Source organism: Medicago sativa, chromosome 3, assembly GCF_051527215.1.
Source record: "Medicago sativa cultivar Bolivia chromosome 3, Bolivia_mono, whole genome shotgun sequence".
Classification (NCBI taxonomy): domain Eukaryota; kingdom Viridiplantae; phylum Streptophyta; class Magnoliopsida; order Fabales; family Fabaceae; genus Medicago; species Medicago sativa.
Genome location: NC_140751.1, coordinates 83,958,489 through 83,976,572, shown reverse-complemented (window position 1 = coordinate 83,976,572; position 18,084 = coordinate 83,958,489). Strand labels below are relative to the sequence as shown.

General features: G+C 31.0%; 1 protein-coding gene across 1 annotated transcript; it reads left to right on the top strand.

Moving 5' to 3' along the window:
* Positions 1 to 12,015: 12,015 nt before the first annotated feature.
* Positions 12,016 to 16,116, top strand: LOC146941109 (two-component response regulator ARR17-like). The gene is made up of 5 exons (XM_085754895.1): positions 12,016 to 12,603; positions 12,751 to 12,893; positions 14,113 to 14,190; positions 15,366 to 15,433; positions 15,648 to 16,116. Exons 1-5 carry the CDS (start codon positions 12,462 to 12,464, stop codon positions 15,934 to 15,936), a joined length of 720 nt encoding a protein of 239 aa, XP_085611021.1. The 5' UTR covers positions 12,016 to 12,461; the 3' UTR covers positions 15,937 to 16,116.
* Positions 16,117 to 18,084: the final 1,968 nt, after the last annotated feature.

Here is an 18,084-nt window from a genome sequence, read left to right as displayed (position 1 = left end):
GCGCTTTACGAAAAGCGCTATTATATCCTTTCTACTCAAATTGGAATTTCTTAGCGTTTTACCGAAAGCGCTAATAAAAGTTTCGTTATTTTTTTATTATTATATTTAAATCTACAACCAAAAACCCTATAATTAAATCTAAAGTCTAAAATGCTATAATAAAATACCGTAATATAAATATAGCAAATTGCATTCATGATAATCTCATTACAAATTGATCATAAACTTAATTACAAATGTCATAATATTATTAATCAAAACAACTAAAAATATATAACTAAATTAAAATTACCCACTAAAAATTTCACCACTTACAACACCAAACCATCTATAGACAAGAAACAAAGGGCACACAAACAAATGCAAAATGATTCAAATTTGTAGAACAACAAAACTAATAGAACAAAAATTGAAACAGGGGGCTAGATTATATTTAAAAACCTTCTAACCGATAATGAAGCAGTATATGACCTAATCCGATCATGGGTAGAAACATAAGCGGAAAAAAGACCATGAGTCGAAATAACCGGAACCAACTGCTGAAACAAGCGCATCACAACAACATGCGAAATCGCAAGAAACGAAGATCCCGATTAGCGAAAACTCCTAAACCATATCAACCTTAGATAGACTTAATCACCTAGGCTTAATCAAAGTCAATTTGATTCACAAGCTTCTCCAATAAAAAAGTCATAGATAGGTTCTGCATGTACAAGTCATAAAAATTTGGATGTAAATGTCTAAAAGCCTAAGGGTGTGTTTGGATGGAGGGTTTAGGGTGGGAGGGGAGGGTTTAGATTTCATTTTTAAATTACGGACACTATAAAATATTTTTTGAAGAGTTAACATATTAACATGATAAATGATCATATAATACTTCGATCACACTTAATTTATTTTAGAGAAACATGTTTTATAGTCCGTAATTTAAAAAAGAAAAACAAACGCTCCTCCTAAACCCTCAATCCAAACACACCCTAAAGTTTAGTTATGCTTAAGCAATATGATATTCAAATATAATGAAGAATTCTCCAAGTGACACAAAGGCTAACAAAAAACTAAAGACACGTGTACTTCATGAAGGAGAACAACATATGAACCTAAGTTTTGTTAAAAAATAAATATATGAAACTAAGCTTGTTCGAAGCTAAAAGGCATGCTATTTCTATTCCTTGATTTTCAATTCATATTGTCTAGTTGGTTCATAATTTACAATATTTCAAGAAATTTCTAACAAGGTCCTTAGATAATAAACCGATTATATATATATATATATATATATATATATATATATATATATATATATATATATATGAAACTAAGCTTGTCCAGCATATTCTCTGTGTCGTATGGAATGAAAAATAACTCAAAGAGTACTCAAGTGCGTATAGAATCAACTTAAAATCAAGAATGATATCATATCATATGTCATAACTCCGTCAAACTATCTAGTTCCAATATAAAAATTCCAACAACCTAATCTTGTGTTGAGCTAAATATAACCAAGAATGATATCATATCATATGTCATAACTTTGTTTTGATTAACGACCGAAAGAGAATTAAGAATCTATACCTTTAGAAATACATTCACCAAAAGCGTGATTGAGCGGTAGGGTGAGATAAGTCGAACATCAACCAATGAACCAATTCAAGGTGATCTTTTTTGTGACCAATTTGCTGCTCTGCAAATCATGAAACAATACAGTTTATTGTCCTATAACCACAAGTAACATACACTCAAATCTGGGACAAAAGAAGAATGCAAATGGAAAAATATATAAGCGTGAGTATCAATCAATGGTTAACAAACATGAAAGCACACAAATATTTGGATATAGTCGGTATAAACTCGTTACGGCATAACAGAACAACTAAAACTACTTGGTAAAGATTAAAGACAACCAATTTTTGCTTATAATTAGGGAGAAGAAAATAAATGGGCATCAAGGAACACAAACTCACTTCGTAACACCAATGCTAAACAAATATAAGCTCAATGGTATAGGATAAAATGACCCACAAACTAAGTCTCACATCGAAGATTTGAGAAACTATAGAAGAAAGTTGTCCATAACTAAGGAAATGAATTGATAGTTACATGGATTTGAGAATACGAACCAAGGAAGCAATAAATACCGGTGGTATCTTCATTTGATGCATACAATGCATTACACCGTTTTCCTATTTTTTATTTAATCTATAGTCCAAACCTTTTTTTTTTTCAACCAATTAGAGTTTTTCGTTCTTTGGTACGCTTGGTTCAACAGTTTGGGCGAATTCGACGGGAATTGACGCATACCAATACGCCGAAGTACCCGAATTCGGTGCTTGCAAATTGGTTCGCGATCCGTACGTAGTACACGAATTATGTAACTATGTCCAATACCAAACCAAAGAAAGAAAGAAAAAGCAAACGAAACGTAACATAAGAGAGATGACAAAATTGGAGATGTATTGATGTGGTGAACCTTCTTAATTAATAACGAAGGATAGAGTATATATGTTGATAATAATATGGCTACAGGTGCTTGTTTATACACTTAGCAACATAGAATGAAAATTGGATAGACATACACAATATATAAGAAAAGCATCGACTTGTTTTCTTTCTTCATATATTACTTTAATAAACTTCATGATCACACTCATCTTTAATTTATATAATTAGTTGTCCATACCATGTATTATATACAAGGACACCGTACAATATAAAATATAAAATATATGTTAGATCATCACTACTACTAGGTCAAAAAAAAACATTCCAAGCTTCCATCATCAATAAATATCTTATGGCCAAAGAAAGTGGCATAGTGTAGTTATAAAACTAAGCTCACAAGGTAGAGCAATTTTACTTCAAAAAAAAGAGGGTAGAGCAATTTGAAATTAAATCTACAAAACCCAAAATTGATACAAGCTAAACACGTAGAGGTCACTAAGACTCGCCAATATTTGCTCAACAAACAAATCCTTAAAATACTCACACTCACTTGAAAGCATGGGAACAGAACAGCCAATTAACAAAACAAATAGTGACAATACTTATATAAGAACAAGACTAGAGTCACATGACAAAACACAATTCAGGTTGAAAAGGGACACCTCCAAAAGTTGATTTCCCTAACCAAAACCAAAGCAAACAAGTCATGTTATAAGCTACAACAAGAGATAACAATTTGGTTGTATTATTTTTTTCTAAATAAATTTGTTTGTAGTTTTTAGGAACAATAAACACAATTATTCTAAATGTGAGTGTCCAACAAGGTTTTTTTTTTAACCTTACCTCTTTTTTCAAAAGGCTATCGATTTCTTGCTAAGGTTTTGAACCAAGCTTCCTCGCACGCTCCCAACGTTCCATTCTCATCATCACCATATGAGGCCCATATACCATGTTCATGTCAATTTGTAACAAAAACCACAAATTAAATAAAACCGTATTCACAAAATCCAAATCGGATTGCAGATAAAGTAGTAAAAACAAAAGCAAATAAATGAAGGGGAGCTGATTGGAACCTTACAAACAAATAGAGATATAGATTTTTTTTCCTCAAACAAATATACATATATATTTTGAATAAATAGTCGATTTAGTCTCTAAATTATCACTCTTTTGTTAAATTGGTTTATAAACTATTCAAATAAACTAAAATGTCCTAAATTATACTTCCACCTTCAATTTAATCCTAATCCCGGACCAAATTGATGGAAGATAGTATAATTTAGGGACATTATAATTGATCTTAATAGTTTACCGATCAAGTCATAGTGTAAAGACTAAATTAATGGTTACAAAAATATAAAATTCACAAGTGTGTTAGAAATACGATTTGAGACAAAGGGGTCAATGGCTTGGAGTAAGCCACAACACTCGCTCATCACCCACCGCACAAATTCACAAAAACAACCTTAAGCCATAACCAAGGTTCTCATTCGAACATCCTCAAAAGTCTCGGCTTTTCTTCCTTCCCATGTTTCCATAAGGACACTATTTTTTTTTAGACCGCTCGAATAATGCAAATAGAACACTAATTATAAGGGAATAAAAAGTACGGGTAACCAAAAAAATATTTGAAGTTATAAATAATAGTATTAACAAAAGTAATATGTAAATAGCATTCGAGAGAGTAGTACTACGTACTTCAACATATTCATAAATTATAAAAACTTCAAAACCAATGGATTGGCGGCCTATGGATGGCTCTCCTCATGTTATTGTTCTTTATGATGAATGTAATATTACTATAAAAAGTGTCATTTTTTCCAGAAAACAATCCTTCCATCATTATCCTCATAAAACAATTTCAACTATTTTTGAAAAGTAAACATATTTGTTTAATTGCGAAAATCATCACCGATGAACAAAATCATTATACAAATTTCAAAATCTAAGCAAAAGGGTCACCACTCTCAAAATCTAAGCATCATCACACATTCAATGCTCAAAATCTAAGCAAAAGAGTTACCAAATCGAGTGAATAGTAAAGCGAATGAACAAGTAAAAATCCTCCAAATCCAAATTAAACTATATTGAGAGAATAAACAAAAAGGGTCACCAAGTCAAAATCTAATTGAGAGAAGAGACAAATAGTAAAGCGAGTAAACGAGTAAAGCAACGGTACCGGAGAATCGAGAAGACGCGATTGAGAGACGATGACGCGATTGATAGGTTGTTGAAGGAGTTCGGTGATGGAGGAGAAGCAGATCGGTGATGGAGGAGAAGTAGTTCGCGTAAAGTGTTTGTGTAAAGCATGTCGGTGATGGAGAAGGCTGCTAGAAACACGTTTTGTGCACTTCTCTGTACGTGGGACCGGGTTAAGCCCTTTATTTGCCAAAATGAAAAAAATCCTCTTTTTTATTTTATTTTAATAAAGCCCAAACGGTAGCGTTTGTGTAAAACACTATCTATACCCCTCTCCAACAATAGCGTTTCCTAAAAAGCGCTATTAGTGCAAACCAAAATAATAGCGTTTATAGAAAAGCGCTATCTAACCTAGTTTTTAACATGTTTTTCTTAGCGCTTTTACGAAAAGTGCTATAACAGGTCTATGAGTTGCATTTTTAATAGCACTTATCCCGAAGTCTTTGTTAAAATTGTGCTATTAAAAGCCAAAATTGTGGTAGTGATGCTCGGTAGTTATATATCATACGTGTTGTTGAGGATAAAAACGTAACTTTAGGGGGGATAAAGAGATCTCGAGAAGGACCTAAAAAGAAATCTTCAAATTTAGAAACAATTTGGACGCGTTGGGTTTGAGTGGGTTCATATTGTATATACGAGGTTAAAACCTATTTTTATGTTATTGGACCGGTTCGGGTCGGTCACCAACGATTCAATTATACCGGACCGAACTCGATCAAATGCAACAACACTTATCCGTTATGTTAAATCCGACGACCCATGAACCAGCTTTGACCCAACCCAATTCGGTTTTTGTTTCGGGTTACTCGAGTTGGGTTGGGTAACAAGTTTGTGTCCATCCTTGGAAGAGAGTGTGGTGGCTGTAAACTTTTCTTTGCATAAGCATAGTAGACATTTAGGTTATGTAAGTGGACTTGGGCTCAAATAATATTTTGTAGGACTTTGGTAATTAATGTCCATGAAGCAATTTTAATAGGGTTAACAAAAAAATTCATACCGATAAAATCAACCACGAGTACAAATAGATATTTTAATGAATATTCACGAATAAAATAAATGACCATTTTAACTATTTTGTTACTTAAAACTTCAATAAAAAAAATTGTTTTTGTTAAATGTGATGAGTTGTTATTGCTTTTGTTGAATAAGAGGTTGTTAAAGCAAGGAACTTTGTTATTTTAGTAGCTATAATGAACCTTTTGTTATGAAATTAATCAAAAGTATCACAATATATTGAATATTATAGAAGAATAGAGTGAAAGGGATAAAGAGAGAACAAGATAGTATATTGTATTACTTCGCAAGTGTGCATTTACATTGCAATATATGTCCTATTTATAGGACACAAATAGGTAAATGAACAATCAAATTACAATCCACTTACTAGTGTAAACTACATGTATGTGGAAGGTTAATGGATGGACATCTACTAATTGATATATTCATAACACATTTTTTGTTTTTATTGAATATTAGATTTTTTGGCTACATATGAAGTGTATGAATATTATTATGTAAGGATATTATTATGTTTTGGTGAAAAGAAGAAAATGAAGGTGATGGTTAAATTTTAGGTAATCATAAAAACAAATTATTTTAAAAAAGAAATTAATACATTTTTTTTAAAATATTATCCATGGATATTTTTTTATACACGTGGATACCTCAAAATCTAAGGATTAACCACTTAGCAGATACCCAACAGATATGATGTGGGAACATATATCATATATATTCAACAGAGCGTACATAAAGATCATACTATACGTACCAATGAATATTCATTTACATCCATGCATACTTGTTATGGAAACAAAAAAAGTAAATTTTACATTAAAAAAATATTTCTTAAATTTTTAAGAGTACGAGTACACAAATTTGAAGATAATTTTACTATATTTAGTTCCTTAACAAGTACATCATAGGAACTTGTTAGATTTTTTTTTAATTACCAATCACTAAATGACATAAAATCGCACAAATAATTAAAGTGGAAAAAATGTAAAAATATTACCTCATTGCCTTTGTATAAGAGACTCGGAACGTTTCCGTAAGTATAACTCGGTAGGTATGGACGATACAATATATATGGATCGGAGTTCAAATTCTTGATTTTCCACTTATTCATTTTTAAAAGACTCATGATAAAAATGAATAAGTAGGTACCATATTCTTACTTGATAAAAAAGGGTAATTCATTTTTAAAAGACTCATGATAAAAAAACCTAGTACTTCATTACTTTTTTATTTTATTTTAAAAGGAGCACATATATATCTACTTGATTTGTAGCTAAGTAAATAAGCATACCATAAAAATAAATCCTATATCAATCCCTACCCCCTTTTCAATTAAAAAAAGATAAATCATATATAAAAGTTAGGTTTTAATTATTGTTGTATAATCATGACATTTTTTGATAAAAAAACAAAGCCAATATCTATATGGAGATTGTGGACATTATCATCTTCATTCCTTACTCTTTCTCCACATCGATAAATATGATTCACATGTCTTAATTTGGAATAAAGAAATGGACCAGCATACATGCATGTCTACTTACTACTGTACTAGGAGGTTGCTCAGTCATCCAAAGTCGGTAAAATCCAACATTATAATCACATTAAGGAGAAGGGGACCATGCATTCACTTTTATTTTTTTCCTTCCATATCTTTTCATTTTATCTGTCACGTATTTGTAAAGCTTAATTAAGATGTGCCGTGAAAAAAATGATGTTAATTTCTTTTTCACACGACCTTCAACTAGGGTGGGCTTTGTCAAAAGTTTCAAACATGAGATCTTAAACGATCATGCGTAACATGAATAAGATAAAGCAGATCGATTTGTCCCAACAATGGATGGGGTTTATTTATTTGAAATAAAGTGGGAATATATGGTACCATATTCTTACTATAATTAGGTTTTTTTTCCATTGACATTTTTAAGTCTTGATCTTCTTCTAGAGGATTACCCTTTTTTTTACAAGGAGAAATATCTCTTCATGCTTGATTACCATGAATTAACAAATATTATTCACTATAAAAAAATACAAATGCATGTAAATATCGGAGGATTAGTTTAGCGGAATGAGCTATCTAGACTCTCACAACTCGACAAACTAATATTTGAATTCGTCTAATTGAGATGTGTCCACATTAGTGTCCAACACCTCAAATGAAATTATCTTTAACTAAAGAAATCCAATATGAAAAACAAAAATGTAATGAAGTACTAGCCAAGAATATTTTAGGGCTCGCTTGTTACGAAGTATATAAAAAAAGTTATTTTAATACTCAACAATTTAGAGTATAACTTCTCTTAATATTCACTATAAAAGTTAATTTAACCAATATATCGTTTTGACTTGATACATGACAATTTTATGGATCTATTTAACAATTCATATTTTGACAAATACTTATAATTTTGATGACCAATATTTTTCACTTTAAATTTATATTATTGAAACTTCTATATAGTGAACTTAGCGGGGGCATTTGTCTGAATTACTTAGTAAAATTTTCTTTTGAAACGACCAACATAGTATGTTAATTGTTAGTAATTTGTTAGTTTGTGTTAATGGTAAGAGTCGAATTTGAAACCATTCTTATTACTCAAATCTCTCATCCTAGCCACCAAAACAACCTTATATCCCTTCAAAACACTTTCTAAGTAAATATTCCTCTCTATTATTGAGGACGATGCATATAGATATAGCTTTCTCTCTATACAAATGCTGCTTTCATATACTTTCTTGCCGTATAGAGTAGTTCATTATTTGGTGGTGTGGCGTGTGATGCCAAAGCAAAGAGGCCTTTATGACCACGCTATTTGGATTGTCCTAAAAGAAAAAGAAACCAACAAAGACAATTACTACAAGAAGAAGAGTTACGGGAAGGTAAGAATGAGGAAACAAAGTAAATAATTGTAGATGATAGTGATGTGATCTGACGGTTCATGTGCTACCACGTTAAAACTATGTCCATGTTCTCAGAAGATAATTAGGTCTACACTTGGAAGAACAAACACGTGGCAGACAACAATTGGGTCCCGCAATCAAGTGTTGAAAAAGGATTTTGAACAAACTGACTGAGGAGTAGCATAGGAAGAAAACTTTCTGCTTTGGACACCCTCAATATGGGAACAGATTCCAAATATTATTAGAATATCTAATATCTAATATATTTCACAAAGAGATGAATGGGGTTGGGACCCTACAAAAGATTATATTTGATTGGACCCACTAAAGATTTCAAATAAAACTCAATGGGACCCCATTTTGGTCCCAACTCCAACCTTTATTTATTTCTTGTCCCTTCACTATTTATCATATAAACATAAATGGATTTTTTTTTATTCTCGATGCAATTTTTTATGAAGACATTTTTTTTATGCATCATGGTCATTTGGTCGATTTAGTTGATAAAAAATTGACTCATATCTCATGGTTGATTTAGTTAGTAAAAAATTAACTCATCTTACAAAAGTGTGTTTCATTTACATTGTCAATGCTAAATACTCATTGATGAATAATCTATAAATATTTATGTTAGCATTCTTTAAACACACATAAACTTAACAAAATGCATAGTGGTCCCTCTTATATTTTCGTTTCTATGTTCTTGGTCAGATCTTCAATTCTATATATTGAAGTGATGTGATATGTTTACCCGAAGTGAACAATTGAAAAGTTGAGTTCTTTATTCCTTGTTTTCTCTCCTCATAATTTGAAATGGGAATTAATTGCAAACTAATTTTTGGATCCGTTCTTGGGCGATGTCAACATTGCGTCCATTTTCAGGTAAGGACACATCTTTTTGTGATATTGGGTAGGATTTCGTGAAGATTTTCTTATTGTTTGTTTGCGTAATTTTGGGTGCAAAGTAGCTAACAATATTAATTAGGCCATGATGCTAGTAAAAGAAATTTCACAAAAAAGAGGTGAAATGTCACAATAATCACCTTGGTTAAAGTAGGAAAAGGATCATGTCATAAAATCATATTTCAAATCCGTACATAAACTATTTTTTTCATATTTAATTAGTTTAAATATGTTTACGGTCCTTCAAAAATATACAGGCCTGCTCAACATCTTTAGATGTCTAAAACAAATATTATAACAAGGTACTTTGAAGTAAAAATAATAACATAATGCTTATAAAAAAAAAACATTTTTACCGACTCCAAGATTTGAATTTGAGGGTACGAGGCTCTAAGCTTGACTAATCAAGCTAAACAATTCTCCAGAGTTAATCTATCATATTTTATATTTATAATTGAGTTAAATTTTTTAAGTCTTTTTATGATCTAAAATTTTGGAGCCTAAAGCCCTAGTTTACACAACCTATGTCGACCAAAAATTTTAATTAAGGGTGGATTTTCACAATGTCTAATACAGACCTCTCAAAAAGGTTTAAAGATAGACTCTTAGAGCACTCTCAACAGAGGTATTTCAATTGAGTTTGACATGCTGACACATGATTTTTTCACTGGTTCACCCTTTATGTGTATTGTAATTAAATATAAATAAAATATTAATATGAGAGGTAAAATTGAAGAACCCAACATGAGTTTGTTAGTGTTGCACGGGTGGATCACTATTAGAGTTGCTCTTACAATGTAGCTCAAAGTAACCCACAAAATAACTTTTGAATAGAGATCACTATTTGAATTGCTCTTACAATTTTTAATATGAAAGTGTATTTTTAAGTAATAAAGAAAGAAAAAGTTGTGTACTAATATTTTATTAAAATTTACTAAAAATGTAATGATCCATCCCACACTCATTCCTTCTTTTATTAATAAAATCTACTTTTTTGAAATAAAAATCTACTATTTTATTAAAAACGGTGATAATCCACATTTGAATAATATTTTTGAAGTCCATATTAGGCAAATCTTTAAAATATAACAAATTTTACTTTTGTTTCAAAATTTGTTTGCCCCAATTCGACAGAGTTAATTGTGTCTCTTTGTAATTCCAAAAATGTGTGTCTCTTTGTACCCAAAAGAAAAGTAGTGTCTCTAAGATGTATCTTACAAGTAGTGTTTATGTAGTGTTTGTTGAAATCTCCCTTGACAGACTCCAAAGCAGACCTTTTAGATTGTATCAAGGATCAAATAAGATAAAATTGGTCCAGTTGCTGGTATCATACAACACTGAGAGTATTCACTGCAACATGGTTTTCTTGCAAACAGAAAAAGATAAAAGAAGTATGTTTTTTTTTTTGAAAGACAGATAAAAGAAGCATAGACAAATTATTTGGTATGTTGTCGTATTGGATTGTTTGGTTGCTGCGTAGCAATATTATTTATCTGGGAGGAGCAGCAAGCAGTTGTGATGGGTTTATAGCTCAGATTATAATAACATCTAGGGTTGGTAAAAAAAAAAATCTAGGGCTGGTTCTTCACACGGGAGGGTAGAAAATCCATCTTTTAATAACTTTGTTTTTTCTTATATATATATATATATATATATATATATATATATAATTCGAAGATATCTCAAAAAACAAAGAATACAACTAATTTGATATGACATTTTAAAGTTTAAACATATGTGGTTAAAGAGTTTGGACGGCAAAAGAGTTTAAGAAAGAGATCAATATTTGTTAACGTTTTTATTTTTCTTTAACGATATTGCAACAACTAACATTTGTCTATCTCAATAAAAAATAAAAAATAAATTAATTAAGTACGATCATATCAACACTAATACTAATACATCGAATTTCATCAAAAATTTCAAAATTAACCATGCTTGAGTGAGAGAAAGTAGTGCTAAGATGAATAACCTTATTATAAGTCTGTGTTGCATTTCATCTAACATCTTGCTAAAAAATAACTACTATAATTGAAAAAAAAAAAAAATACTATGATAAAAATGGTCCTATTGACTATGGGTCACATCCTACATTCCTCACGAGATATTTGGCTAAGGTGGGTTATAGGCTAAATTAATTGGAGCAAAAGTCTCCTAAATCAACTCATCCTCGTGCATGCAATGATGTATAATGTCAAAATTCTTACCTCATTTCTTCTAATTTACTATTACATTACTCGTAATATTTATCATATTCTTTATCATTTTTCTTTTAAATATATCTCTTTCCTCACAGATTGGGATACACGATTTAACAATGTGCTTTTTAACAGTATTTTACCGGCCAAAAGAAAACAAAACAATATGTTTATTTTGTTAAGGTAAATGTGAAGAAAAGTAACCCCACTTATCGGCACCGGAAAATTAATACATGTGGTTGGAAAAATTAAGACTAAAGTAATAAAAACAGTTTAATTAGTTAGAAAAGAAGGTTGGTTTTATTAATTTTGAAAGTGATGCACATAATATAATATATTTAGAATTAGAATAAAGGATCCATCCTATCCACACACACTATCTATATATCTACCAAAATTCAACACCCACCCTTTAACTTCCATCAGCATGATGACCCAATGGGAAAAACAAATCTTGAATTTTTTGCTTTGTAATCAAATAAAATCCAATTGAAAGGGGAATGAGAGAGAGAAAGAGAAAGAGTAGTTGTACCAACGTGGTGGAGAGAATCTAGGGACAAGATCTTCTCTGAATGAAATTACACAAAAACAACAAAACATCCATACCACTGTTCCACTACAGTTTTTTCTCTCATGCACCCACTAATAGAATAAAGCTACTAGTACAAGATAATTACATTCCACCTCTCTTTTCCCACTCTCATTCATCATCTTCCCCTCTCTCTCTCTCTCTATACTTACTCTTCTATATACTATATAACTTCAATCAATTACTTAACAAGTATTCATCACCAAATTGATATGGAGCTTGCTTTGGATAGTAGAAAATTACAATTACAACCACAAAACTTGAAGCAAGAACACTTTCATGTGTTGGCTGTAGATGATAGTGTCATTGATAGGATGCTTCTAGAGAGGCTTCTTAGAGATTCTTCATGCAAAGGTAGTTAGGTGACCAACATTTTTTCCGTACAATCTCAATTATTAGGATTTTTTTAGTTTTAATTTTTAGAATGCAAAATATATTGTTAAAGAATTTTGTGTACTGAATTTGGTTAGTTAATTGTTTTGTGGTTAATTGTTAAAACAGTTACTTGTGTGGACTCTGGAGATAAGGCTTTGAAATATCTTGGACTGAATATTGATGAAATTGATAATAATTCTTCCTCAACAAAGTCTTCTATATTAGAATCATCATCTCCTCCTCTTCAACAACCATTGCAGCTACAAGAGGTAATAATCTTAATTTTCTTCTTCCTCCTCCTCAAAAGTTTTCAAGATAGTTGAACTCGTGTTGTGTACTACGTTTAATTAATTAGTTTTGTCCAGAAAAAAAGGTATATTTGCTAACTTCAAAAACAAGTAAAGAAGAAAATTTGAGTATGCAAAATTATAGTATATGCTTATCTTGTTTGCATACATGAAATTAATAATACCCCATAAAATTAATAAAGCTAAGCTCAATTTACATAATTAAATATCAACACCATCCATTTTATCGTGTTGACTAAGCTCCTTTTTCCTTTCTTAGTTAGGACTTAAGAGACATGCCTTCTGCGTTTTTTTCTTCTAACTTCTCCTTTAGACTGTTGAAATTGTTAGTAGTATTATGCTGAGTGGGGATATTGAACTTTGGACCTCCTTATCAAATTACTTTCATTCATATATATAATTTATTGATAAGAATATATACATGTTATATATGGATATGGAGATTTCTTTCTCCAAAAATTACCTTCATCAACATATATAATTCCTCTAAAAAAAAATACAGTTAGGAAAGAAAATCTCATAAAAAAAATAATTAAACCAAAGCGACTTTATATGGAGTTGCCAATTTCTCTTTCAGATCCTCCATTCATCTAGGTCGCGGATGCATATTATAATATATCAAAATGTACTCAATATATATATATATATATATATATATATATGATAATGGATATATATACATTTTTTTGAAGGATGATAATGCATATTATAATGTTTCAAAATGTACTACATATATATGATAATGCATATATATACATTTTTTTTTTGAAGGATGATAATGCATATTATAATGTTTCAAAATGTACTACATATATGACATATGATACATGGTTAACATAATTATATCAATAATGCACAATGATTATATATATTCTCTTGTTTATAGGATTAATCAGCAGACATTAAATCAGATTAGGAAAAAAATAGAATTCAATGGTAAATTAAATTAACTTTGTAGAAAAGTATAAACCTTTTCACTGCACTGTACGTACTCCTAATTATTGTTTTGATCCATGATCTCCTCGCAAGAATATAGTGTCTGCTATGGTTGTACGTTCTTCTATTTTCTTTAAATCTCTTTTGTGAAAAAGGATACGTACGGAAATGTTTTAGTATATATTTATTGAACATTAAATTTTTATGTTTGGGTAGTTAATTCATCATGTGCACTATTTTGCAGGGAAGCAAAGTGAATTTGATCATGACAGATTATTGCATGCCTGGGATGAGTGGCTATGATTTACTTAAAAGGGTCAAGGTCAAAATCTCATCTTTTCCCCGACATCTTCCCTAAATTCCCTCTCTCTTTTTTAAACTTGAATAGGATGCATGCATCGCACTGAAAAAGATGCTAAGCATTCTTTTCTTTTCTCTGTCAGTAAATATATATAGTCACAATTTAAAGTTCACTAGCACTTTGCAAAGGTACAAGAAAATTAATTTTACTTCAAGGCTGGTTTTTTTTTTCAAGTACTACTACTATATAGCTTTAGAGTTTAATTTTCGCATCTTGTGGATATAAAAAGTTTTACATTGTCACGACTAATTATATGTGTGACTTTAAAGATAGTTACGATTTTATTTTATATATTTTGAATGGCAATAAATATATAAATAAATAAAAGAAAACTGCTTACGAGCAGGTATAATTTTTTTTGAACATCCAATTTTATTAGACATAGGAGAAAAATACAAAGAATATTTTACCAACAATTCAAAAAGAAGTATAAGGGTGTTCGACCCACCAAAACAAAGACTCTAAATCAAGAATTGAGAAAGAGGGTTTGAAAACTATTCAAAATACATACAAGGTCTCTTTTTTCATAGCTAGAAACCACCTCTAAGAGGTTACTTTGATGACCTCTACAATCTCTTCCACCTTCAAGTTCTTTGAGGAAAAAATAATCTCATTCTAACCCTCCCAAATCTTTAAATTGTTGCATGTCATGTTAAAATTAGACCATTTCAGTGATTTTTATTCCACGACAAAGGATGAAAAATAATCAAGAAGAGAGACTATATTTTCAAATAATAACACTCCAACTATGATCCACTTAAAAATCAAATATCAAACCTTGACGACAAAATTACATCTACAAAACAAATGACCCATAACCTCATGTTTCATCATACACCTTGGGTAGTTACAATTAATTAAAGTCAAATATTTTTAATGAAATTTTGTGATTATTATTGATTGATATCGTTAAAATAAAAACTTTAAACCATATATGAACTAAATCTATCTTCATATTTCTTGTGATAAATTAAATCCTAACATTTTGGGTAGAAAGAGTAAGAAAGAAAAAGGAAAAGTTTAGATTTCTGAATCTGAATTTGCTTTTGCTTTTTCTTTTCTTTTATCCATGTATCTATTCTTTTTTTGTTTTTCCATTAATTTTTCTTCTTTTGACACTGCTTACTGCACTGCAGGGATCTTCTTGGAAAGATGTTCCAGTTGTGGTTATGTCATCAGAAAATGTACCTTCTAGAATTAGCATGTAAGTTTTCTTTTTCTTTTTAAATTCATCATATACTTGCAACAGTATTTATTTCTTTCATTATCCTTTATTATATCTTAAATACTTCTTCAAAGAAAAAGGAAAGAATAAAGTAGATCTTCAAAAGTAACCAAAATCTAATGCTGCATCAATACTTTATCACATTAGAAGAAAAAAATGCATCATTTAATTAACAACTTAATTTGGCTAATAGGTGCTTGGAAGAAGGGGCAGAAGAGTTTCTAATGAAGCCTCTTCAGTTATCAGATTTGCAGAAGCTTCAACCATACTTCCTAAAATCCCTAGAAAATTCTTCTGATGAGCAAGAATCTGCTAACAGTTCCACTACCACCACAGACTCGGACGACGACAACGATCTCATCGACAGCAACAATAACAATAATGATGATAACATTAATAGTATCAGCAAACGGAAGGCCATGTCTCCTGAGCCTCCAGAGAGATCAATGCCCAAAATGAAAGGGTTGGCGGTGGTGGTGTAAAGAGAAAATCGTACAAATTAAGAGTGGTTGTTGCATGCATATTATTTAGTTTATGACTATGTTTCTATTTAATTTTTGTTTTAATGAAATCACTGTGAGCACGTACTAATATTATATTTCACTATTACAAGTTACAACTACCACTAGCCACTTAAATTTATGTACAAATGTTTAAATTAACCCTTTGTCGTCTAGATATTGCAATCTTTAAATTACTTTGGGACATAACTGACAACTTAAAAGGAACAACCATGATAAAGAATAACTTGAGGATCCAATTCTTAGTGCTAAGTCCTGCATGGTTTTGATTTTGTAAAGAAATTATTTGAGTTCTTTTTTCTCATCCATTGAATATTGTCCAAAAAGTATGCTTGCTAAAGGATCTTGGAATCTTGAACCTCCAATCATAAGGCTTTTTTCATGGTCACCATACTTCAATATTTTGATTCTTGTGCGGCTTACTAATGCTCCATGTTGGATAAGATTCTTGGTTTTTCTCAAGATCAACATTAGAGTCAAAAAATAAACATCTTTGCTATTTCTATTTCAAGGGGTATTGAAATTTCTCTTTTCTTTGGATGTGATTATAACAAGACGGTCAGTCACATTGCTAGAGTTTCGTAGCTGTATACCAACTTAGGGATCAGATCCATGTTGAAAGGGATCATATCTTTTTTGAAATACTAAAAACGAATTTTTTTTGCTGACCCAATTACCAAAAAAATTTCCAAATCTGACCCCCTTTGACATTTAAATACGAAATGACCCCCTTTACGGATTTTTTGTTTTTTTGTTTTGTCGTTTTCCTCATTACCGTTAGCTTTCAAATTGCGGTAATGAGCCACATTTCGACACGCGCCAGGGCTTGCACGGAGTGAGGCGGGTTGAGCGATTTCTTTTAAATTTTTTTATTCATTACCGCAGTTTAGAATTGCGGTAATGAATTTTTTATTTTTTTCGTTTTTTCTATTTTTGGCATTATTAAAACAATATACCATTCATCCAAATTCACAATCATTTTTTCATACATTTCTACTTGTTTTGCATAGTAAAAATAGACATTAAAATCACAAAGCTGCTTAATTTTTTTAAATGATGGAATTTTATTGAAGGTTAAAAAAAGGTCATAAATACTTATAAAAGATTGGTTGAACACATAATACATAACTATATAAACTATCGATTTTGAATGGTCGGACAATTTCTCCTAATATGACCGGGATGCCGACACAACCCACACGGTCTCGGTGTCGGTGTTCTTTCTTCCACCTCCTCGTCCATTTCACTCCTAATGTGAGTACTATCGGGTCTACCTTTCTTTAGTCTTCGCATGTCCGGATTATGACAAAGCTCGGACCTTCGTATGGGGGCCAATAACTCTTGTCCCGGACTACTTTGAATGCTTTGTTGTAGATGGCGTAAACATTCTCGTTTTTGAACACGTCCGGAATAAGGGTTGTGTAGTCATGGTGAAAAGAACACGCGGCAAAATGAGGAGGTGGATGAGGAAGAGGAAGAGGAAGAGCTCCGAGGAAGAGGAAGAGCAAGAGCAAGTCCAACGACCCGTACGAAGAAAAAAAGATAAATTATGTGCTACAGAAGTCATAATTTAAATTTAGGTTGGCGTAAATGGTTACCGCGGAGAAAGTAGTTTTTATTTTTAACACAATGAATAATATAATTAATGTTTTTAAATTTATATTTATTTATTATTATTTGCATCTAATTTTAAAAAACATATATTGTGCCAAAAATAGAAAAAACGAAAAAAATAAAAAATTCATTACCGCAATTCCAAATCGCCGTAATGAAGAAAAAAAATTTAAAAAAAAATCGGTCAACCTCGCCTCACCCGTGCAAGCCCGGCGCGCGTCGAAGAAGGTGGCTCATTACCGCAATTTGAAACTCGCGGTAATGAGGAAAACGACAAAACAAAAAACAAAAAATCCGAAAGGGGGTCATTTCGTATTTAAATGTCAAAAGGGGTCGATTTGGAAATTTTTTGGTAACTGGTCGCAAAAAAAAATTCACTAAAAACGGCAAAATATATTAAACCAAAGAGAGCCTATAAACAAAAAATATAGAAGGAAAATGCTTGTTTTCCCAAATAGAACTGTCCCGAGATTTTCCGTACACATGTGGCATATA

Excerpts from the sequence above, each read along its gene's own strand:
- LOC146941109 (XM_085754895.1), top strand. The coding sequence starts at position 12,462 with ATGGAGCTTGCTTTGGATAGTAGAAAATTACAATTACAACCACAAAAC. Across the intron at positions 12,604-12,750 it reads TAGAGATTCTTCATGCAAAG|TTACTTGTGTGGACTCTGGA; the intron begins GTAGTTAGGTGA and ends TTGTTAAAACAG. Across the intron at positions 14,191-15,365 it reads ATTTACTTAAAAGGGTCAAG|GGATCTTCTTGGAAAGATGT; the intron begins GTCAAAATCTCA and ends ACTGCACTGCAG.